Consider the following 20,963-nt stretch of genomic DNA (forward strand, 5'->3'; position numbering starts at 1 on the left):
GAGGTGAGAGGCTCTGATATCATCACATGAGCTCATTATCTACAGGAATAACAGGGGATATGACCGGAGAGGTGAAAGGTTCTGATGTCATCACATGACCTCATTATCTATGGGAATAACAGGATATGACCGGAGAGGAGAGAGGTTCTGATGTCATCACATGACCTCATTATCTATGGGAATAACGGGATATGACCGGAGAGGTGAGAGGCTCTGATGTCATCACATTATTATTATTATTATTATTATACATTTTTATAGCGCCATTTATTCCATGGCGCTTTACATGTGAATACGGGGCAAATATAGACAAATACATTAAACATGAGCAGATAACAAGGCACACGAGTACATAAGGAGGGAGGACCCTGCCCGCGAGGGCTCACAGTCTGCAGGGGGTGGGTGAGGATACACTAGGAGAGGGAAGAGCTGGCTGTGCGGCTGTTCAGTAGGTTGAGGATCACTGCAGGCTGTAGGCTTGTCGGAAGAGATGAGTCTTCAGGTTCTTTTTGAAGGTTTCTATGGTAGGCGCAAGTCTGATGTGTTGGGGTAGAGAGTTCCAGAGTATGGGGGAAGCACGGGAGAAGTCTTGGATGCGGTTATGGGAAGAAGAGATGAGAGGGGAGTAGAGAAGGAGGTCTTGGGAGGATCGGAGGTCGCGTGTAGGTAGGTACCGGGAGACCATGTCACAGATGTATGGAGGAGACAGGTTGTGGATGGCTTTGTATGTCAGTGTGAGGGTTTTGAACTGGAGTCTCTGGGCGATAGGAAGCCAGTGAAGGGCTTGACACAGGGGAGAGGCTGGGGAATAGCGGGGGGACAGGTGGATTAGTCGGGCAGCAGAGTGTAGGATGGATTGGAGTGGTGCCAGAGTGCTAGAGGGGAGTCCAGAGAGTAGGAGGTTGCAGTAGTCGAGGCGGGAGATGATAAGGGCATGCACTAGCGTTTTTGCAGTGTTGCGGTCAAGGAAAGCACGGATCCGGGAAATATTTTTGAGTTTGAGACGACAGGAGGAGGCAAGGGCTTGGATATGTGGCTTGAAAGAGAGGGCAGAGTCGAGGATCACCCCGAGGCACCGGGCGTGTGGGACTGGGGATAGTGAGCAGCCATTGACATTGATGGATAGGTCTGGTGGAGGGGTAGAGTGAGATGGGGGAAAGATGATGAATTCTGTTTTGTCCATGTTCAGTTGTAGAAAGCGAGCAGAAAAGAAGGCTGAAATGGCAGACAGACAGTGCGGGATTTTGGTAAGCAAGGAGGAGAGGTCATGTCCGGAGAGGTAGATCTGCGTGTCGTCAGCGTAGAGATGGTACTGCATACCGTGGGATTCTATGAGCTGTCCCAGGCCGAAAGTGTAGATGGAGAAGAGTAGGGGTCCTAGAACAGAGCCTTGAGGAACACCGACTGACAAGGGGCGAAGTGAGGAGGTGGTGTGGGGGAGGGAGACACTGAATGTTCGGTCTGTCAGATATGACGAGATCCAGGAAAGGGCCAAGTCTGTGATGCCAAGGGATGAGAGGATTTGTAGCAAAAGGGAGTGGTCTACAGTGTCAAAGGCAGAAGACAAGTCCAGGAGAAGGAGGACAGAGTAGTGTCGCTTGCTCCTGGCAGTTAGTAGGTCATTGGTGACTTTAGTTAGGGCAGTTTCAGTTGAGTGATGGGAACGGAAGCCTGATTGTAACCGATCAAAGAGGGAGCAGGAGGAGAAGTGGGAGGACAGTTCAAGATGGACGTGTTGCTCCAGCAATTTGGAGGCATAAGGGAGAAGAGATATTGGGCGATAGCTAGACACAGAGGATGGGTCGAGGGAGGGCTTTTTGAGGATGGGTGTGATCTTGGCATGCTTGAAGGATGAGGGAAAGACACCTGTTGTGAGTGAGAGGTTGAAGAGGTGTGTTAGGGTTGGGATGAAGACCGTGGAAAGGTTAGGGATGAGGTGGGATGGGAGCGGGTCAAGCGTGCAGGTGGTGAGGTGTGATCTTGACAGGAGGGTGGAGAGCTGATCTTCTGTCATGGTGGAGAAGCTGGTTTTGGAGGAGCAGGGTTGAGCAGCTAAGAGGGGCAGTGGGAGCTGTGGGCCAAAGCTTTCTCTGATCGTGTCGATCTTCTGTTTAAAGAAAGAGGCGAAGTCATCAGCAGAAATGAGGGGGGAGGGAGGAGGTGCGGGGGGACGGAGTAGAGAATTGAAAGTGTTGAAAAGCTGTTTAGGGTTGTGGGACAGGGAGGATATGAGGGATGAGAAGTAAGTTTGTTTTGCGGCAGTGAGCGCAGACTTGAAGCTGGCGAGGGACTGCTTGTATGCAGTGAAGTGGTCGGCAGAGTGGGATCGCTTCCATCTCCGCTCAGCAATCCTGGAAGCCCGTCTCAATTCTTTGGTCAGGCTGGTCAGCCAGGGCTGCCTGTTAATTGTACGAGTTTTACTATGCATGAGTGGGGTGGCCGAATCGAGTGTTGTTGTTATTGTGGTGTTATAAAAAGTGGCAGCAGCATCTGTGTCATGAAGGGAGGCTATGTCTGTGAGAGGGAGAAGGGACTCAGAGAGTGATTGTAAGTTGAGATGTTTGAGATTTCTGCGAGGGTGAGTGAGTTTGTGGAGTGGGGGTTGCACACTAGGAGAGGAGAGGGACGAGAATGTCAGTAGGTTGTGGTCAGACAGGGGGAGGGGTGTGTTAGTGAGGTTAGTAAGGGAGCAGAGGCGGGTGAAGATGAGGTCCAGCGTGTGGCCATCTTTGTGAGTGGCCTCAGAGGACCATTGAGTGAGGCCAAAGGAGGCAGTCAGTGATAAAAGTTTAGAGGTAGCTGAGGTGAAAGTGTCAATGGGGACATTGAAATCACCCATGATGATAGTGGGGATGTCAACAGAGAGGAAATGAAGTAGCCAGGTGGTGAAGTGGTCGAGAAAGGTGGAGATGGCTAGTTCTGGGGGGCGGTAGATGACAGCCAGCTGGAGGTTGGAGGGGGAATAGATGCGGACAGAGTGCACCTCAAACGAGGGAAGAGTAGCGGAGGGTGGTAGCGGGATTGGAGTAAAGGAGCAGGTGTCGGACAGGAGCAAGCCAACTCCTCCACCGCGTTTGTTGCTGGGGCGAGGGGTGTGAGAGAGGTGGAATCCGCCATAGGAGAGCGCAGCTGGAGAGGCCGAGTCAGAGGGGGTGAGCCAGGTTTCAGTGAGGCCGAGGAAGGAGAGTTTGTTGGTGATGAAGAGGTCATGGATAAATGGCAGTTTGTTGCAGATGGAGCGTGCGTTCCATAGTGCTCCAAGTAGGGGGAGCGGGGGAGTGGGGGCTGGATGAATGGGTATGAGGTTGTCGTGGTTGGGAAAACGTGCGGAGGATCGTGGCAGGGGGTTAGAAACGAGTGTGGGGATGAATTGGGGAGGGCCGGGATATGTCACCAGCAATGAGGAGTAACAGACAGATCATTAGAAGGTGGGAGCAGGATAGGACATGATTGGCCGTGTGTGTCTGGATAAAAAGGATTGTATGTGGAGGAACAGTTCTGAGGGGAAGGTGAGATGGCTGGGGAGTATGGAGGAAGAAATGACTAGTTCCTTACTAGGAGGAGGGATTGCAGGAGATTGTAAGAAGGAAAGTAGTATTGGGGTGAAAGAGAAAAGAAACCGAAACATTGTAGTGGTTGGTGTTCTGTTACCTTCCAGTCAATTCCAGTCCAATTCAGTCTAATTCAGAATCATAATTAAAAAGATGTAATTTAAAAGATGATTTGCAGCAGACTGAGTCTATAGCAGACTCCTGCATGTGAATATATCCCCAGTTAAGGGCAATCAGGTGTGAATGAGGGGGTGGCTGGGTATGGGAGACCAGATGTAGAGAGTTAAGCAAAGGTCATAAAGTGAGGGAGGGGTAAGACTGACCACTCAAAGAGATGCCAGGATCACACAATGGGATACATGAAAACAGGTCATGGAAACAAGCTCATAGGTAAGAAAGCATACTAAAAGGATTATATGTGCTGCACCAAGACACTCAGGTCCAGGGGAAGCATAGAAAAGTCAGTGCAATATACAGAGACATTCAGAAGCCAGGGAGAGCTGGGTAAAGTCAGTGCATACCATGGAAAATCAATGCAGTATACAGAGATATTCTGGAGCCAGGGAGAGCTGGGTAAAGTCAGTGCATACCATGGAAAATCAATGCAGTATACAGAGATATTCTGGAGCCAGGGAGAGCTGGGTAAAGTCAGTGCATACCATGGAAAATCAATGCAGTATACAGAGATATTCTGGAGCCAGGGAGAGCTGGGTAAAGTCAGTGCATACCATGGAAAATCAATGCAGTATACAGAGATATTCTGGAGCCAGGGAGAGCTGGGTAAAGTCAGTGCATACCATGGAAAATCAATGCAGTATACAGAGATATTCTGGAGCCAGGGAGAGCTGGGTAAAGTCAGTGCATACCTGTGGGAAGAGGAGAACAGCTCGATTAGATGGTGCAGATGATGATAATATTGTAGTAGTGATGAGTAGCCAAATGCATTCTAGAATTCAGTCTAATTCAGAATCATAATTAAAAAGATGTAATTTAAAAGATGGAAGTTAAAAGATGATTTTCAGCAGACTGAGTCTATCACATGACCTCATTATCTACGGGAATAACAGGGGATATGACCGGAGAGGTGAGAGGTTCTGATGTCATCACATGACCTCATTATCTATGGGAATAACAGGATATGACCGGAGAGGAGAGAGGCTCTGATGTCATCACATGACCTCATTATTTATGGGAATAACAGGGGATATGACTGGAGAGGTGAGAGGCTCTGATGTCATCACATGACCTCATTATCTATGGGAATAACAGGGGATGTGACCGGAGAGGTGAGAGGTTCTGATGTCATCACATGACCTCATTATCTATGGGAATAACAGGATATGACCGGAGAGGAGAGAGGCTCTGATGTCATCACATGACCTCTTTATCTATGGGAATAACAGGGGATATGACCGGAGAGGTGATGGACTCTGGAGATGTCTGTAGTGATATTATTAATGTCTCCACACTCAGGATTACATAGTAGTGAAGATCTCTAGTGATCGCTGTCAGGCCCCTGTGTCTGAAGGACGGGGAGGAACCCTGAGCCCAATCCTGGAGCCTCCACCTCACTCCCAGATACATGAGGAGATCAATGACCAGAAGATCCTAGAACTCGCCAACAAGATGATTGAGCTGCTGACTGGAGAGGTGACGCTGCTGGGAATGCTGGGACATTATACAGGACAGCACTGGAGGATTCTGGGTGATGACGGTATCATTGTGTGTCAGGTTCCTATAAGGTGTCAGGACGTCACCGTCTATTTCTCCATGGAGGAATGGGAGTATCTAGAAGGACCCAAGGATCGGTACCAGGAGGTGATGATGGAGGAGCACCGGCCCCGCACATCACCAGGTAATAGTCAGGACTAAATACACACGGCCTATAATTCTCTGTATGTAATAACGATGTCAGTCCCGTCTGTGTCTCCTCAGTTCTCTCCAGTAAAAGGACAACCCCAGGGACTTCTCCGATCATCGGGGACTTTTACAATATTTGTTTTGCAGATTTTGGATCCGGAAAAAGATCTGAACAATATTAATGGTCCAAAGAGAAATGTGTGGGGCAATCAGCGGTGTAAAGAGGAGACCCCTAATATGAGGGGCAATCAGCGGTGTGAAGAGGAGACCCCTAATGTGAGGGGCGATCAGCGGTGTAAAGAGGAGACCCCTAATATGAGGGGCGATCAGCGGTGTGAAGAGGAGACCCCTAATGTGAGGGGCGATCAGCGGTGTAAAGAGGAGACCCCTAATGTGAGGGGCGATCAGCGGTGTAAAGAGGAGACCCCTAATATGAGGGGCGATCAGCGGTGTGAAGAGGAGACCCCTAATGTGAAGGGCGATCAGCGGTGTAAAGAGGAGACCCCTAATGTGAAGGGCGATCAGCGGTGTAAAGAGGAGACCCCTAATATGAGGGACGATCAGCGGTGTGAAGAGGAGACCCCTAATGTGAGGGGCGATCAGCGGTGTAAAGAGGAGACCCCTAATATGAGGGGCGATCAGCGGTGTAAAGAGGAGACCCCTAATGTGAGGGACGATCAGCGGTGTAAAGAGGAGACCCCTAATGTGAGGGACGATCAGCGGTGTAAAGAGGAGACCCCTAATGTGAGGGGCGATCAGCGGTGTAAAGAGGAGACCCCTAATGTGAGGGACGATCAGCGGTGTAAAGAGGAGACCCCTAATATGAGGGGTGATCAGCGGTGTAAAGAGGAGACCCCTAATGTGAGGGACGATCAGCGGTGTAAAGAGGAGACCCCTAATGTGAGGGGCGATCAGCGGTGTAAAGAGGAGACCCCTAATGTGAGGGGCGATCAGCGGTGTAAAGAGGAGACCCCTAATGTGAGGGGCGATCAGCGGTGTAAAGAGGAGACCCCTAATGTGAGGGACGATCAGCGGTGTAAAGAGGAGACCCCTAATGTGAGGGGCGATCAGCGGTGTAAAGAGGAGACCCCTAATATGAGGGACGATCAGCGGTGTAAAGAGGAGACCCCTTATATGAGGGGCGATCAGTGGTGTAAAGAGGAGACCCCTAATATGAGGGGCGATCAGCGGTGTAAAGAGGAGACCCCTAATGTGAGGGGCGGTCAGCGGTGTAAAGACGAGACCCCTACAGATCACCGCCCAGGTGAGTGGTGACCGCGGGATAAAAAGAGAAGTCGGATATTCTTCTCCGTCGCCAGCTCTTTAGTGTTTGTGTTCTGTTAATTTTTAGTTATATATTCAGACAAAATACAAATTAAATATGGTTGCAAAATACAGCCAGAATGTGGATGTGAAAGATACAAGAACTGTTTAACCCCTTAGTGACAGAGCCAATTTGGTACTTAATGACCGGGCCAATTTTTGCAATTCTGACCACTGTCACTTTATGAGGTTATAACTCTGGAACGCTTCAATGGATCCCGCTGATTCTGAGATTGTTTTTTCGTGACATATTGTACTTCATGTTAGTGGTAACATGTCTTCGATATTACTTGCGATTATTTATGAAAAAAACGGAAATATGGCGAACATTTTTAAAATTTTGCAATTTTCAAACTTTGTATTTTTATGCCCTTAAATCAGAGAGATATGTCACGAAAAATAGTTAATAAATAACATTTCCCACATGTCTACTTTACATCAGCACAATTTTGGAAACAAAATTTTTTTTTGTTAGGGAGTTATAAGGGTTAAAAGTTGACCAGCAATTTCTCATTTTTACAACACCATTTTTTTGTTAGGGACCACATCTCATTTGAAGTCATTTTGAGGGGTCTATATGATAGAAAATAATGAAGTGTGGCACCATTCTAAAAACTACACCCCTCAAGGTTCTCAAAACGACATTCAAGAAGTTTATTAACCCTTTACGTGCTTCACAGGAACTGAAACAATGTGGAAGGAAAAAATGAACATTTAACTTTTTTTTGCAAACATCTTAATTCAGAACCATTTTTTTTATTTTCACAAGTGTAAAAACAGAAATGTAACCATAAATTTTGTTATGCAATTTCTCCTGAATACGCCAATACCCCATATGTGGGAGTAAACCACTTTTTGGGCGCACCGCAGAACTTAGAAGTGAAGGAGCGCCGTTTGACTTTTTCAATGCAGAATTGGCTGGAATTGAGATTGGACGCCATGTTGCGTTTGCAGAGCCCCATGATGTGCCTAAACAGTGGAAACCCCCCACAAGTGACACCATTTTGGAAACTAGACCCCTTAAGGAACTTATCTAGATGTGTGGTGAGCACTTTGAACCCCCAAGTGATTCACAGAAGTTTATAACGTAGAGCCGTGAAAATAAAAAATCGCTTTTGTTTACACAAAAATGATCTTTTCGCCCACAAATTCTTATTTTCACAAGGGTAACAGGAGAAATTAGACCACAAAAGTTGTTGTGCGATTTCTCGATACCCCATATGTGAGGGTAAACCACTGTTTGGGCGCACCGCAGAGCTTGGAAGTGAAGGAGCGCCGTTTTACTTTTTCAATGTAGAATTGGCTGGAATTGAGATTGGACGCCATGTCGCGTTTGGAGAGCCCCTGATGTGCCTAAACAGTAGAAACCCCCCACAAGTGACCCCATTTTGGAAACTAGACCCCTTAAGGAACTTATCTAGATGTGTGGTGAGCACTTTGAACCCCCATGTGCTTCACAGAAGTTTATAATGTAGAGCCGTGAAAAAAAAAAAATCGCATTTTTTCTACAAAAATGATCTTTTTGCCCACAAATTTTTATTTTCACAAGGGTAACAGGAGAAATTAGACCAGAAAAGTTGTTGTGCAATTTCTCCTGAGTACGCTGATACCCAATATGTGGGGGTAAACCACTGTTTGGGCGCACCGCAGAGCTTGGAAGAGAAGGAGTGCCGTTTTACTTTTTCAATGTAGAATTGGCTGGAATTGAGATTGGACGCCATGTCGCGTTTGGAGAGCCCCTGATGTGCCTAAACAGTAGAAATCCCCCACAAGTGACCCCATTTTGGAAACTAGACCCCCCATGGAACTTATATAGATGTGTGGTGAGAACTTTGAATGCCCAAGTGCTTCACAGAAGTTTATAATGCAGAGTCATAAAAAAAATATATATATATATTTTTCCACAAAAAGGATTTTGTAGCCCCCAAGTTTTTATTTTCACAAGGGTAACAAGAGAAATTGGACCCCAGAAGTTGTTATCCAATGTATCCCGAGTATGCTGATGCCAAATATGTGGGGGTAACCCACTGTTTGGGCGCACGGCAGAGCTTAGAAGGGAGGGAGCACCATTTGACTTTTTGAGCGCAAAATTGGCTGTCGTGTTTGGAGACCCCCTGATGTACCTAAACAGTGGAAACCCCCCAATTCTAGCTCCAACCCAACTCCAACACACCCCTAACCCTAATCCCAACCCGATCCATAATCCTAATCACTAACCCTAACGATAATCCCAACCCTTACCCCAAAACAACCCTAATGTCAACCCTAACCATAACCCTAATCAAAACCCTAAATCCAACACACCCCTAATCCTAATCTCAACACTAACCTCAAACCTAACCCTAATCCCAATACACCCCTAATCACAACCCTAACCTTAACCCTAATCCCAAACCTAACCCTAATCCCAAGCGTAACCCTAATGCCAACCCTAACCCTAATACCAACCCTAATCCAAACCCTAACCCTAATCCCAACTCTAACCCTAACTTTAGCCCCAACCCTAACCCTAAAGCTACTTTCACACTTGCGTCGTTTGGCATCCGTCGCAATCCGTCATTTTGGACAAGAAACAGATCCTGCAAATGTGCCCGCAGGATGTGTTTTTTGCCCATAGACTTGTATTGCCGACGGATCGTGACGGATGGCCACACGTCGCGTCCGTAGTGCACTGGATCAGTGTTTTGGCGGACCGTCAGCACAAAAAAACATTCATTGTAACGTTTTTTTGTATGTCGCATCCGCCATTTCTGACCACACATGCGTGGCCGTAACTCCGCCCCCTCCTCCCCAGGACATAGATTGGGCAGCGGATGCGTTGAAAAACTACATCCGCTGCCCACGTTGTGCACAATTTTCACAACGTGCGTCGGTATGTCGAGCCGATGCATTGCGACGGCCCCGTACCGACGTGTGAAAGAAGCCTAACCCTAAATTTAGCGCCAACCCTAACTCTAAATTTAGCCCCAACCCTAACCCTAAATTTAGCCCTAACCCTAGCCTTAACCCTACCCCTAACCCTAGCCCTACCCCTAACCCTACCCCTAACCCTAATTTTAGCCCCAACTGCTCTTCTCCTGCCGGCCGGCAGATGGAGACAGATGGCGGGCGCACTGCACATGCGCCCGCCATTTTCTTTTGCCCAGAAGATGCCGGCGGCCAGGAGGAGCAGCAGGAGGATCCAGGGACACAGGTGAGTATGGCAGGGTCCCCGAATCCCCCTATTTCTCTGTCCTCTGATGTGCGATCACATCAGAGGACAGAGAATTACACTTAGCTTTTTTTTTTTTTTTTTTTGCGGTCGCCGGTAAACAGTTAATTACCGGCGATTGCAAAACAGGGGTCGCTAAAACCGACCCCCGATCATGCTCTTTGGGGTCTCGGCTACCCCCGGAGCCGAGACCCCAAAGATTCTCGCGGGGCCGGCGGGCGCACTGCGCATGCGCCCATTTTCAAGATGGCGGCGCCCACCGGGAGCCACGAGGAGCATCGGGAGAGATAGGTAAGTATTGGGGGGCTACCTGGGACCCCTTTTCTCTATCCTCCGATGTGCGATCACATCGTAGGATAGAGAAATTAAAAAGAGATCGCGTTTTCTTTTGCGATCGCCGGTAAACGGTTAATTACCGGCGATCGCAAATGCGGGGTGGGTTAAAAACCCCCCGAATCATGTTCTCTGGGGTCTCGGCTACCCCCGGCAGCTGAGACCCCGGAGAAAATCCGACTCTGGGGGGCGCTATTTACTTTTTCCACAGCACCGTTAATTAACGGCGCTGTGGTTTAAGTACCCTTAGCGGCCGCCGTTAAAAGGCGTATCGGCGGTCGCTAAGGGGTTAATGTCTGCTGTTGTTTTATAGCAGCATTTATCTGGGATTGAAAGAGAAATAAGAACTGTATGTAGGGGTGAAAAAACTATGGAAACAGTTGCACATTTTTCAAGAACGCCTCTTTTCCTAAAATCTGAAAGCTCCTGAGAAAAGTTGTCCAAACGATAGTGAATACATTTTGAAGTATAGACTGCTCTAATGAGCGTTAGTGGGGCCTCCTACACATGAAAAACTTACGGAAACCAAATCTTTCTGTGGAAATGGCCAAACATTTTCTATTTGGAATATTCTTTTTATGTAGGGTAAGGTAGATAATGTACCGAGAAAGGCAGTCACAGCTTGCCGAGTACATTGTTGCAAATTTGTATGCTCCTTTTTGCATTTTATTCCAGCATGAGTTTTATTAAGATAAGCGAATACGATGTCAATTTTAGATAAGAAAAGCCATTTGTTCTTTGTACATTACAATTCCACTCTTCCTCCATGCATTGTAAAGCCTCATAGTTGTCGGATAAATGATCATCTGGTCGACAGCTTCTTCTACCGAACTCAGCATACACCGAAGTGCACTAACAGCTCCTAAAGGACATCATAAATTATATGCAGGCTTGGACTGGCTCCTCCGGTGGGCCCACGTGCACGAATGGGTCACCACCCTCTTATATAAGCAGCACTTGACACTTTATAATTGAATCATTATGTACGGACACAGGCAGCATCTTATTAATTGAACAATCTACCCAGTTCATTGTTATACAAATTTGTGATTAAGGATAATGTCACATTTGCACGTAGTTGAAAAGTGGGGTTCTGGAGATGGTTCTTCGTGGGCCAGACACTGATTATGTGTCATATACAGTGCCGTACATTGTAATGTGTGTCCTGAAGCCAAGTCCAGATATGATAAATCCAGTACATACTGTATATCCACAATAACAGAATCCATGAGCCCTGTATGGGCCTTTGTAGCATTCTAGATCCTATAAAGACGTACGTTTCACCCTCTACTGGTACTAGAAGTACTTCACCATCTTATTAAATGGTGCAGGTTTTTTCCTTGCTGGCAGTGCAAGGGTCAATCTGTCAGCTCTTTAATGTTTGCCACTCCCCTCTACTATACATGATCACCTTTGGAATTGTCAGTGCTAGCTCTCACTGCCTGGTTTGGAGTTGGAGGTGTAGTTCTTGTTTGGAGATTTGTTATTGTTGCTCAGTTTTTTTTGTGTGCACATCCTCATCCTCTCCTACTTGGTTTCTCCTTCCTTTTACTCCCGTGTGTTCCACTCTGTTGTTTAATGAGTGTATTTTATAAGATTCTTATTTTCATTTATCTCTGTCCGTCTTCCCTTGTTTGTCTGGTTAGTGTTCTCCTACACACTTTGGCTTCTCACCTTCCTGGGTGGGGGAGGGAACAGATAAGGGTTGATATAGGAGCACAGCAAAGCACGTGAACCAGGTGTCTCATTCTTCAAAAGTAATCCAAGGAAACAGGGATAGTCTAGAGCTCCCCTATTTTTAGGGACCTGGTTAGCGCCCACAGTCACAAGGTATTTCGTGATATTAACACTGGCCCATAACTTTTTTGATCCATCATGGATCCGGCGGCTGCTCTGACAGGTTAAGTGCAGCCACTCAGCTTGGCAGACTTGCGCCCAGTTGTTTGGCAACCCCTAACACTTCAGGCTTAGGGCTCTCAGGCAACCCTTAGTTGAGCCCAAGATCACATTGCCAGATAGGTTCTCTAGGAGTTGGGATGTTTGTTGTTTTCAGGGAAACCTGTAAACTTTATTTTATATTACATAATCACTACTCAGGTACCGAGGAGCAATGGGTGGGGATCGCCTGGGCATTTTGTATTCCGTGTGACTCTGTCTCTTCAGACGGTTGAGGATTTTTTTTCAGGCTCTGGGTCATATATACGATGACCCCGACCTTGTTTCTCTGGCCGAATCTAAACTGTGAGCTTCCGCAGGGAGACCGGACAGTGGAGGTGTATTGCTCCGAGTCTCGTAGGTGGTCCAGTTCTGTCAAGGGCTTTCTGTGAGGGTAAAGGATGAAGGCGGCCATGTCTCTGGCTATCCAGGTGGACTGCCGTCTTCAGCAGAGACATAAACAGACACCCCAATTTTCGAGGGATCCGGGGTCAAGGGAACCTAGGGCTTACTCAACCAAAGAACCAATGCATTTGGCGGGAATGGCTTGTTTATTTGTCCCACTGCAGTTTGGCATACAGGGGAAGTGTGTTTTGTTGGTGAGAAGGATCGTTTTGTGGGTACTTGTCCTTCCATACATAACCGCAAACAGCCACGAGAAAAGTAAGGAGCCCGGGTTGTGGGTAAGTTAACAACCCAGGTGTATATATTTCCTCTGTGGTAAGGTCACAATTTTTTTACCAGCCAAGATCCATTTTGGTAAAATTAAAGTGGTTATTTAAGCCTTTCTAGACAGTGAGGCAGTGTTTTATCAGATTAATGCCAGGTTCGTCCAGGACAAGGGTCTCAAGACACATAAACTGTCTAGTCTATGCCCACAATTGCCATTGACTCTGTACCCTTGAGCCAGGGGTATTTTACTCAGGTCATTCGAATGATACATCTGCTGATAGGGGCAATGCACTCAGAATTAATCAAGTGTTATGTGCTAGATAGTTTGCCCTCTCCTGTGGCATTTGAACTACCTTGGCGTATGCTGAACAATGCTGTAGTGGACTGACAGACTCGGGAGGTGGTAAAGTGGAGCGAGTATTGTCAAGGACACTGGTTGGGCACCCGGTTAGCCAGGGTGGATACCCGGTCTCTGCCGGAATACCTGTCTGACTTCGGGGATGTGTTTTCAGAACAGGGGTGTCAAGACCTCCTTCCTCATAGTCCTTATGATTGTGCTATTAATCTTATTGATGGGGCCATTATCTAATATTCAATGGGGCTATTATATAATTTTTCTGTTCCAGAGAGGCAGGCCATAAAGGTCTACACCATGTTCCAAATTATTATGCAAATTGGATTTAAGTGTCATAAAGATTTAATTGTTTTGTTTTTCAAAGAAACTCGTGGATGGTATTGTGTCTCAGGGCTCAATGGCTCACTGAAATCAATCTTAAACACATGTGATAATTAGTTTTCCAGGTGATTCTAATTAAAGGAAAACTACTTAAAAATGATGTTCCACATTATCAAGCAGGCCACAGGTTTCAAGCAATATGAGAAATAAAAAGGATTTCTCTACTGCTGAAAAGCGTTAAATAGTGCAATGCCTTGGTCAAGGGATGAAAACATTAGATATTTCACGAAAACAGAGTGATAATTAGGGTTGAGTGAAAAGGATCGGACAAATTGAAAAATCTCCAACTTTCGGCAAAGTCGGGTTTCATGAAACCCGACCCAATCCTAATGTGGGATCGGCCACGAGGTCGGCGATCAGCGCGCCAAAGTCGTGTTTCGTATGACGTTTTCAGCACAATTTCTCAGCCAATGAAGGAGGATGCAGAGTGTGGGCAGCGTGATGACATAGGTCCTGGTCCCCACCATCTTAGAGAAGGGCATTGCAGTGATTGGCTTGCTTTCTGCGGCGACGCAGGGGCTATAAAGGGGCATGCACGCCGACCGCCATCTTACTTCTGCCGATCTTAGCATAGGGAGAGGTTGCTGCAGCTGCATCAGAAGAAGGGATATAGTTAGGGAGGGAAGATTAACCCCGAAACTGCTTGTGCTGTAGCGATTTCCACTGTCCAACACCACCTTTTCTTTGCAGGGACAGTGGAGTTTATATTTTTGTGCATCAGCTCTGTAGCTTATTAGGCTGCCTTATAAGGCTCCCTGATAGCTGCATTGCTGTTTGTACGCCGCTGTGCAAACCAACTGCTTTTTGAAAAGCAAAAATCCTGTTGCTCCTTTCTGCACAGTTATCTTGTTTATTTGACCACTCCACACTTTTGTGTGCAGCAGTCCTTTTTATTGCTGGCTGCCAAACTTGTCCTGAGCTCATTGTAGGGAGATTGAAATTGTACTACAGTCCTTGTATTTTTTGATATATCTTCCAGCCACGTTCTGCCACTAACATTGTGTAGTGAAATACACTGGGCCTGAGTTTGGGTGTATTCTCCTCCCCAAAAAAGGGAGATTTAAATTGGCACTAAGTGGATCTACGTCAGTTCTGTTTGTCGTATATCTTCCAGCCACGTTCTGCCACTTACATTGTGTAGTGAAATACACTGGGCCTGAGTTTAGGTGCAGTCTCCCCCCCAAAAAAGGGAGATTTAAATTCTCAACAAGTTTATATACACCTACCTTGTTTTATAGTACCATATAACGGTTGTTATTTTGGTTACATTTTCCCAAAAATGAGGAAGTCTGGTGGAAGAGGCCGTGGGCGGTCGTTGCCAGCTGGTAATGATGGTGGTAGTGGAAAAAGCAAAATAGCACATAAGGCTCGAGGTGTTGAGCCAGCGTCATCGTCTGGCTACACAAGGCCTCAAAGGCTCCCTTATCTGGGAGTAGGAAAACCGCTTTTAAAGCCGGAACAGCAGGAAAAAGTTTTGGCTTTCCTTGCTGACTCAGCCTCTAGCTCTTGACCCTGGTAATGTCGAGCAGTTGGGGTAGATAAACAGCACAAACCTTCCCTTTTAATAACCCCCCCCCATAACCCATGCCCTCTTACCCCTAAATAAAGACTCAAACTACATATTCTTTTGGAATAATGTCGGCCACTGCAGCCTTTTTATTTAAATACAAACAAACATAATAAATTATAACATCCAATAACTTTAAACTAGGAGGGGTCCTTGGAGCTCCCATGGATCTGGTGATCAAACACACAGCACAACGTGAACGTTACCAAAACCAAATTACTCCCAGCCGATACCGCCTGGCTCAGGAGCACCAAAACCCCAGCGGGTTCCCTGTTCACGTTACAATTCCCGGGGAACCGACCACCCCCGCCGGAACCCCCCAAGTCACCAGATCCAAAACCAGTTTTAACACAAAATAACGGGGAGCCATAAGCCAATGAATCCCCCCAACCCAATTTCCATCAACTCCAAGGACTCCCCCCAGCCACCACAACGAGGGACTTTGAAACCTTAAAGACCTGAGACCCCACCACTCCGAAACGCTATGGCCTTCTCCACACCTTCCTGCAGCCCAAGTGCCCAAAAATCAATCCCAACGGCATTCAGAAGCACACCGTCTGCCAGCCAGAACGCCCCGTCACCTTTTTCCAACTCAAAATGCCTTACGGCTACTCCACCATTCCTGGCCACAAACGCGGACACCGCTCTGTTGACCTTGATCCTGGCCTTATTAAGTTTTTCCAAGGACCGCATATTCCTCCACCGTTTTCGCGGTACAATCTCCGACCAGACCACCGATATCCCCGGATATAACTGCCACAACCGCAACAAGTCCTGCTTGATGTCCTTAATTAGTTCTCTAAATGGGCGCATACCCAAATCATTACCTCCCACGTGTAGCACCAAAATCTACGGTGACCTGTCCAAAACTACCGCAGCATTGATCTCCTTCAGCACCCTGTTCCAGGACAAACCTCTAAAACCAATCCACCGGACCACTGCTACCGACCGATCGAAACCGAGTTGTCTACCCTTCGACCGTACGTCAGCGCGCCGGGCTCCCCAATGCACATAGGAATGGCCGAAAATCCACACCAAAAACGGTAAGGAACCTAAAAATACAAACACAAAGTTCAATCCACCACCTAAAGACCGCGATTTATCAAAACGAACCTTTCCAGGACGAAAACACACACCCCCACTTAACACCTAACATAACTGCGATATCTATTCGACTTCCATCTCCCAATACGCTTGATAGCCTCCGCATCCAAACCTCCCGCAGCCGCATCCGTAGCTGCCCCAATCCGAAAGGAATGAGGAGTAAAACGCGAATCATCCAACCCCAATACATCAAGCGCTCTCTTGAAAATCATCTGAAACTGATATCTTGACAAAGCAGAACCGTCCTCATGACAAAGTAAAGATCCCTCCCTGCGAGGCCCTAGCCCCCAAAAACTTTTCAAACAACTAACTGGGCACATCAGTGAACCAACTACCGCACCCAACTCAATTTTTCTACCGCGCCCCATCTGATCCGTCTTGGATCGACGCAACCAGAACTCCACACGCCCTTCAGACAAGAGAACATCCCTTGCCAAAACTCCCCCAGCTGTATACTTATTAGGAGACACCAGTTCACTAATTCTCATTGCACCAAAATATGCCAACGAGAAAGCCAAACTGAAAAGACGTTGTTCAAACAGTGACCCACAACAGTCCCCCAAAATCTCACCCAATCGCTCCAACATCGCAAAAGACACGGGACGCCGGGAATCCAACCTACCATATTGTCTCCGGAAACCTTTTACGGCTTGCCTCACCAGGAAAGCTTTAGACAAATCACACTGCCCCCTCAATTTGAAACCAAACGCCAAAGCCGCCAGCAAGCGTGATACCTTCGCCCACGACCAACCCTCATCCAAACCACGGCTAATCCAGGACAACAAAATCCCCACCTGATCATCAGCATTACCTCCACCCGGGCAGGATGCCAAGACCCCTTCCCAAGAAGACCAAGCCATCTGATAAGCCTCCCATGTTTTGGGAGCCAACGACGACCTTATCAGATCTTCAGCATCCCCGATGCCACGAGCCAAAGGTCCGCTGGGCAATCCAAACCGATGGTTTCTGCCTCCGGAGCCAAAGACCGGAAACGCTCGAACTGGAAACGAGAAAGAGAATCAACTAACGACCAACCACTAGATTGGGCACGGGGAATCACCTCACGGAGTCATTTCCATGTGGTGGTTGCAATATTTGCCCCTACATGGTTGCAGCTGATAATGTTACCCTCCCAATGTTTCCAGGCACTTTAAACCTTATTCAAACTGTCGCTCGAGGAATCTACTATATTGTCTAATTCTGTCTGTTTGTAATGGAAATCCCGCGTCCCTGATTGGTCGCGCCAGCCGCACACGATCAATCAGCGACAGGCGCAGTCATAGTGTGTCAGTCACAGTGTGATGTAGTTCAGTCACGTTTACTGGACAAGTTCCATCAGTCACAGTGCCATGCAGTTCACTCACGTTTACTGAACAAGTTCTGTAAGTCAAAGTGCCACATAGTTCACTCACGTTTACTGAACAAGTTCTGTCAGTCACAGTGCAATGCAGTTCAGTCACGTTTACTGAACAAGTCCTGTCTGTCACAGTGCCACATAGTTCAGTCACGTTTACTGAACAAGTTCTGTAAGTCACAGTGCCACATAGTTCACTCACGTTTACTGAACAAGTTCTGCCAGTCACAGTGCCACATAGTTCAGTCACGTTTACTGAACAAGTTCTGTCAGTCACAGTGCCACGCAGTTCAGTCACGTTTACTGAACAAGTTCTGTCAGTCAGAGTGCCACGCAGTTCAGTCACGTTTACTGAACAAGTTCTGTCAGTCACAGTGCCATGCAGTTCAGTCACGTTTACTGAATAAGTTCTGTCAGTCACAGTGCCACGTGGTTCAGTCACGTTTACTGAACAAGTTCTGTCAGTCACAGTGCCACGCAGTTCAGTCACGTTTACTGAAGAAGTTCTGTCAGTCACAGTGCCATGCAGTTCACTCACGTTTACTGAACAAGTTCTGTGAGTCACAGAGCCACGTAGTTCAGTCACGTTTACTGAACAAGTCCTGTCTGTCACAGTGCCACGCAGTTCAGTCACGTTTACTGAACAAGTTCTGTCAGTCACAGTGCCACATAGTTTAGTCACGTTTACTGAACAAGTTCTGTCCACATATTTTAGAATACCCGATGCGTTAGGATCAGGCCACCATCTAGTGTGATATATATTCTTATCTGTCAATGCCCAAAGATATACAGTATGTGGGACAAAGTAGCCAAGAAATCAAACGCAGAATTCAGCAGCACATTTCCAATATAGAACACCATGGGAGTAGACATCACAAAATACGTGTAATGATGGTGGACCAGGTTATTGGCAACATTCGGGGTGGGAATCCAACTAAGGACCTCCTTCGCCGGGAGTCCCGTTGGATTTTCAATTTAAAGAGCATGTCCCCTGGAGGTCTAAAGGAGGAATTCTCGTTTTCTGGGTTCTATGGTTAAAATACACACCATAATTATATGTCTTTTTGTTTAGTTATATGGCTCATCTCTATTCTATTTCTATTTTTTTTAGATATACCCTGGACCAGTAGACATTGGTATTCGTTGTTCTGTGATGGAAGCACATTCACTTTCCCTGGAGAGGATTTACATCTTACTCTCACCTTGGTGCTTGCTTGGAGTATTATGGCTATTTTCATCAGAGAATTAGGCTGGGTTCACATTGCGTTATGGGCGCCCGTTATACGGACTACGTTACACCGCGGCATAAACACGGTGTAACGTAGTCCGTTAAGGCCGCCATTAATTCCTATGTGGGATGCATCGCACAATGGGCGTGCGCTAGGGATGTGCCGTCATTGAGTGACGGACCCTGAGACGCGGGCTGCAGCGTTTCCTAGTCCGTCACTGCTAGCGCAGATAGAGCTAGCAGATGCTCTATCTGCGCTAGCGTGCTGCCATACCGGCACTTGCATCAGCAGCCCGTTAACGTATGTGTTGAACGGGCTGCTGTAAACGCAATGTGAACCCGGCCTTATTTTCTAGTCATCAGATCTCTTTCCTGAAGCGTCTATTCACAGTACCATATCTTCATTTATGTTTTTTTGAGTTTTCCTTTATTCTAATTGTTCAGCTGGGTCCGACACTTATCTAACAAGTGTTTGTTTCCTATATTCTGGATCATTAATCGTGGATGATTGGCAGTTCAGTACGACTTGAGACTTATGTATATGTACCATGTATTGTCATGGGCCAGCCTCCTCGATTTGTTTCAGATTTTTTTCCCTGCATTTTGACCTTTTTCATCTATTTATAAAGTCATGTTTAGTCTCGGGCAGTTTGTTGAAGGAGACTTTCGGGTTTCTTTTTTGTATTTTTGTATTTTGCCTAATGGTTCAATAAAGATTCAGTATGCATTATACAGTGTGATAGTTATTAAATATTCTCATGTGGTTCTGTGTTATCTTACTCTATTACATCATCTATCTCTTTATTATTATTTTATTATTATTTTTTTATATTTATTTTCATTAACTTTCTTATATACAGTACAGACCAAAAGTTTGGACACACCTTATCATTTAAAGATTTTTCTGTATTTTCTTGACTCTGAAAACTGTAAATTCACACTGAAGGCATCAAAGCTATGAATTAACACATGTGGAATTATATACTTAACAAAAAAGTGTGAAACAACTGAAATGATGTCTTAATTCTAGGTTCTTCAAAGTAGCCACCTTTTGCTTTGATGACTGCTTTGCACACACTTGGCATTCTCTTGATGAGCTTCAAGAGGTAGTCACCGGGAATGGTCTTCCAACAATCTTGAAGGAGTTCCCAGAGAAGCTTAGCACTTGTTGGCCCTTTTGCCTTCACTCTGCGGTCCAGCTCACTCCAAACCACTGTAGAGGCCAGGTCATCTGGCGTAGCACCCTATCACTCTCCTTCTTGGTCAAATAGCCCTTACACATCCTGGAGGTGTGTTTGGGGTCATTGTCCTGTTGAAAAATAAATGATGGTCCATCTAAACGCAAACCGGATGGAATAGCATGCTGCTGCAAGATGCTGTGGTAGCCATGCTGGTTCAGTATGCCTTCAATTTTAAATAAATCCCCAACAGTGTCACCAGCAAAGCACCCCCCACACCATCACACGTCCTCCTTCACGGTGGGAACCAGGCATGTAGAGTCCATCCGTTCACCTCTTCTGCGTCGCACAAAGACACGGTGGTTGGAACCAAAGATCTCAAATTTGGACTCATCAGACCAAAGCACATATTTCCACTGGTCTAATGTCCATTCCTTGTGTTCTTTAGCCCAAACAAGTCTCTTCTGCTTGTTGCCTGTCCTTAGCAGTGGTTTCCTAGCAGCTATTTTACCATGAAGGCCTGCTGCACAAAGTCTCCTCTTAACAGTTGTTGTAGAGATGTGTCTGCTGCTAGAACTCTGTGGTGTTGACCTGGTCTCTAATCTGAGCTGCTTTTAATCTGCGATTTCTGAGGCTGGTGACTCAGATAAACTTATTCTCAGAAGCAGAGGTGACTCTTGGTCTTCCTTTCCTGGGGCGGTCCTCATGTGAGACAGTTTCTTTGTAGTGCATGATGGTTTTTGCAACTGCACTTGGGGACACTTTCAAAGTTTTCCCAATTTTTCGGACTGACTGACCTTCATTTCTTAAAGTAATGATGGCCACTTGTTTTTCTTTACTTAGCTGCTTTTTTCTTGCCATAATACAAATTCTAACAGTCTATTCAGTAGGACTATCAGCTGTGTATCCAC

The 20,963-nt window shown here is 46.5% G+C and overlaps 2 protein-coding genes across 4 annotated transcripts in view; one reads left to right on the plus strand and one right to left on the minus strand.

The window, feature by feature from the left end:
• LOC138654454 (gastrula zinc finger protein XlCGF66.1-like) overlaps window positions 1-19,604 on the plus strand; it is a 257,585-nt gene extending 237,981 nt beyond the window's left edge. For 2 of the 3 annotated variants that reach the window (XM_069743448.1, XM_069743449.1), the window contains exons 3-4: window positions 5,025-5,406; window positions 18,758-19,604. In XM_069743448.1, the coding sequence (XP_069599549.1) occupies window positions 5,025-5,406; window positions 18,758-18,966 (591 nt within the window). In that variant the 3' untranslated portion in view covers window positions 18,967-19,604. The remainder of the gene's footprint in view (window positions 1-5,024; window positions 5,407-18,757) is intronic. The other variant, XM_069743451.1, reaches the window with a different exon arrangement.
• LOC138654452 (polyadenylate-binding protein 1-like) overlaps window positions 17,278-20,963 on the minus strand; it is a 29,672-nt gene continuing 25,986 nt past the window's right edge. The window contains exon 11 of the mRNA XM_069743445.1: window positions 17,278-17,292. The gene's annotated coding sequence lies outside the window, so the exon portion shown is untranslated. The remainder of the gene's footprint in view (window positions 17,293-20,963) is intronic.

This window comes from Ranitomeya imitator, unplaced genomic scaffold, assembly GCF_032444005.1.
Source record: "Ranitomeya imitator isolate aRanImi1 unplaced genomic scaffold, aRanImi1.pri SCAFFOLD_313, whole genome shotgun sequence".
Classification (NCBI taxonomy): Eukaryota; Metazoa; Chordata; class Amphibia; order Anura; family Dendrobatidae; genus Ranitomeya; species Ranitomeya imitator.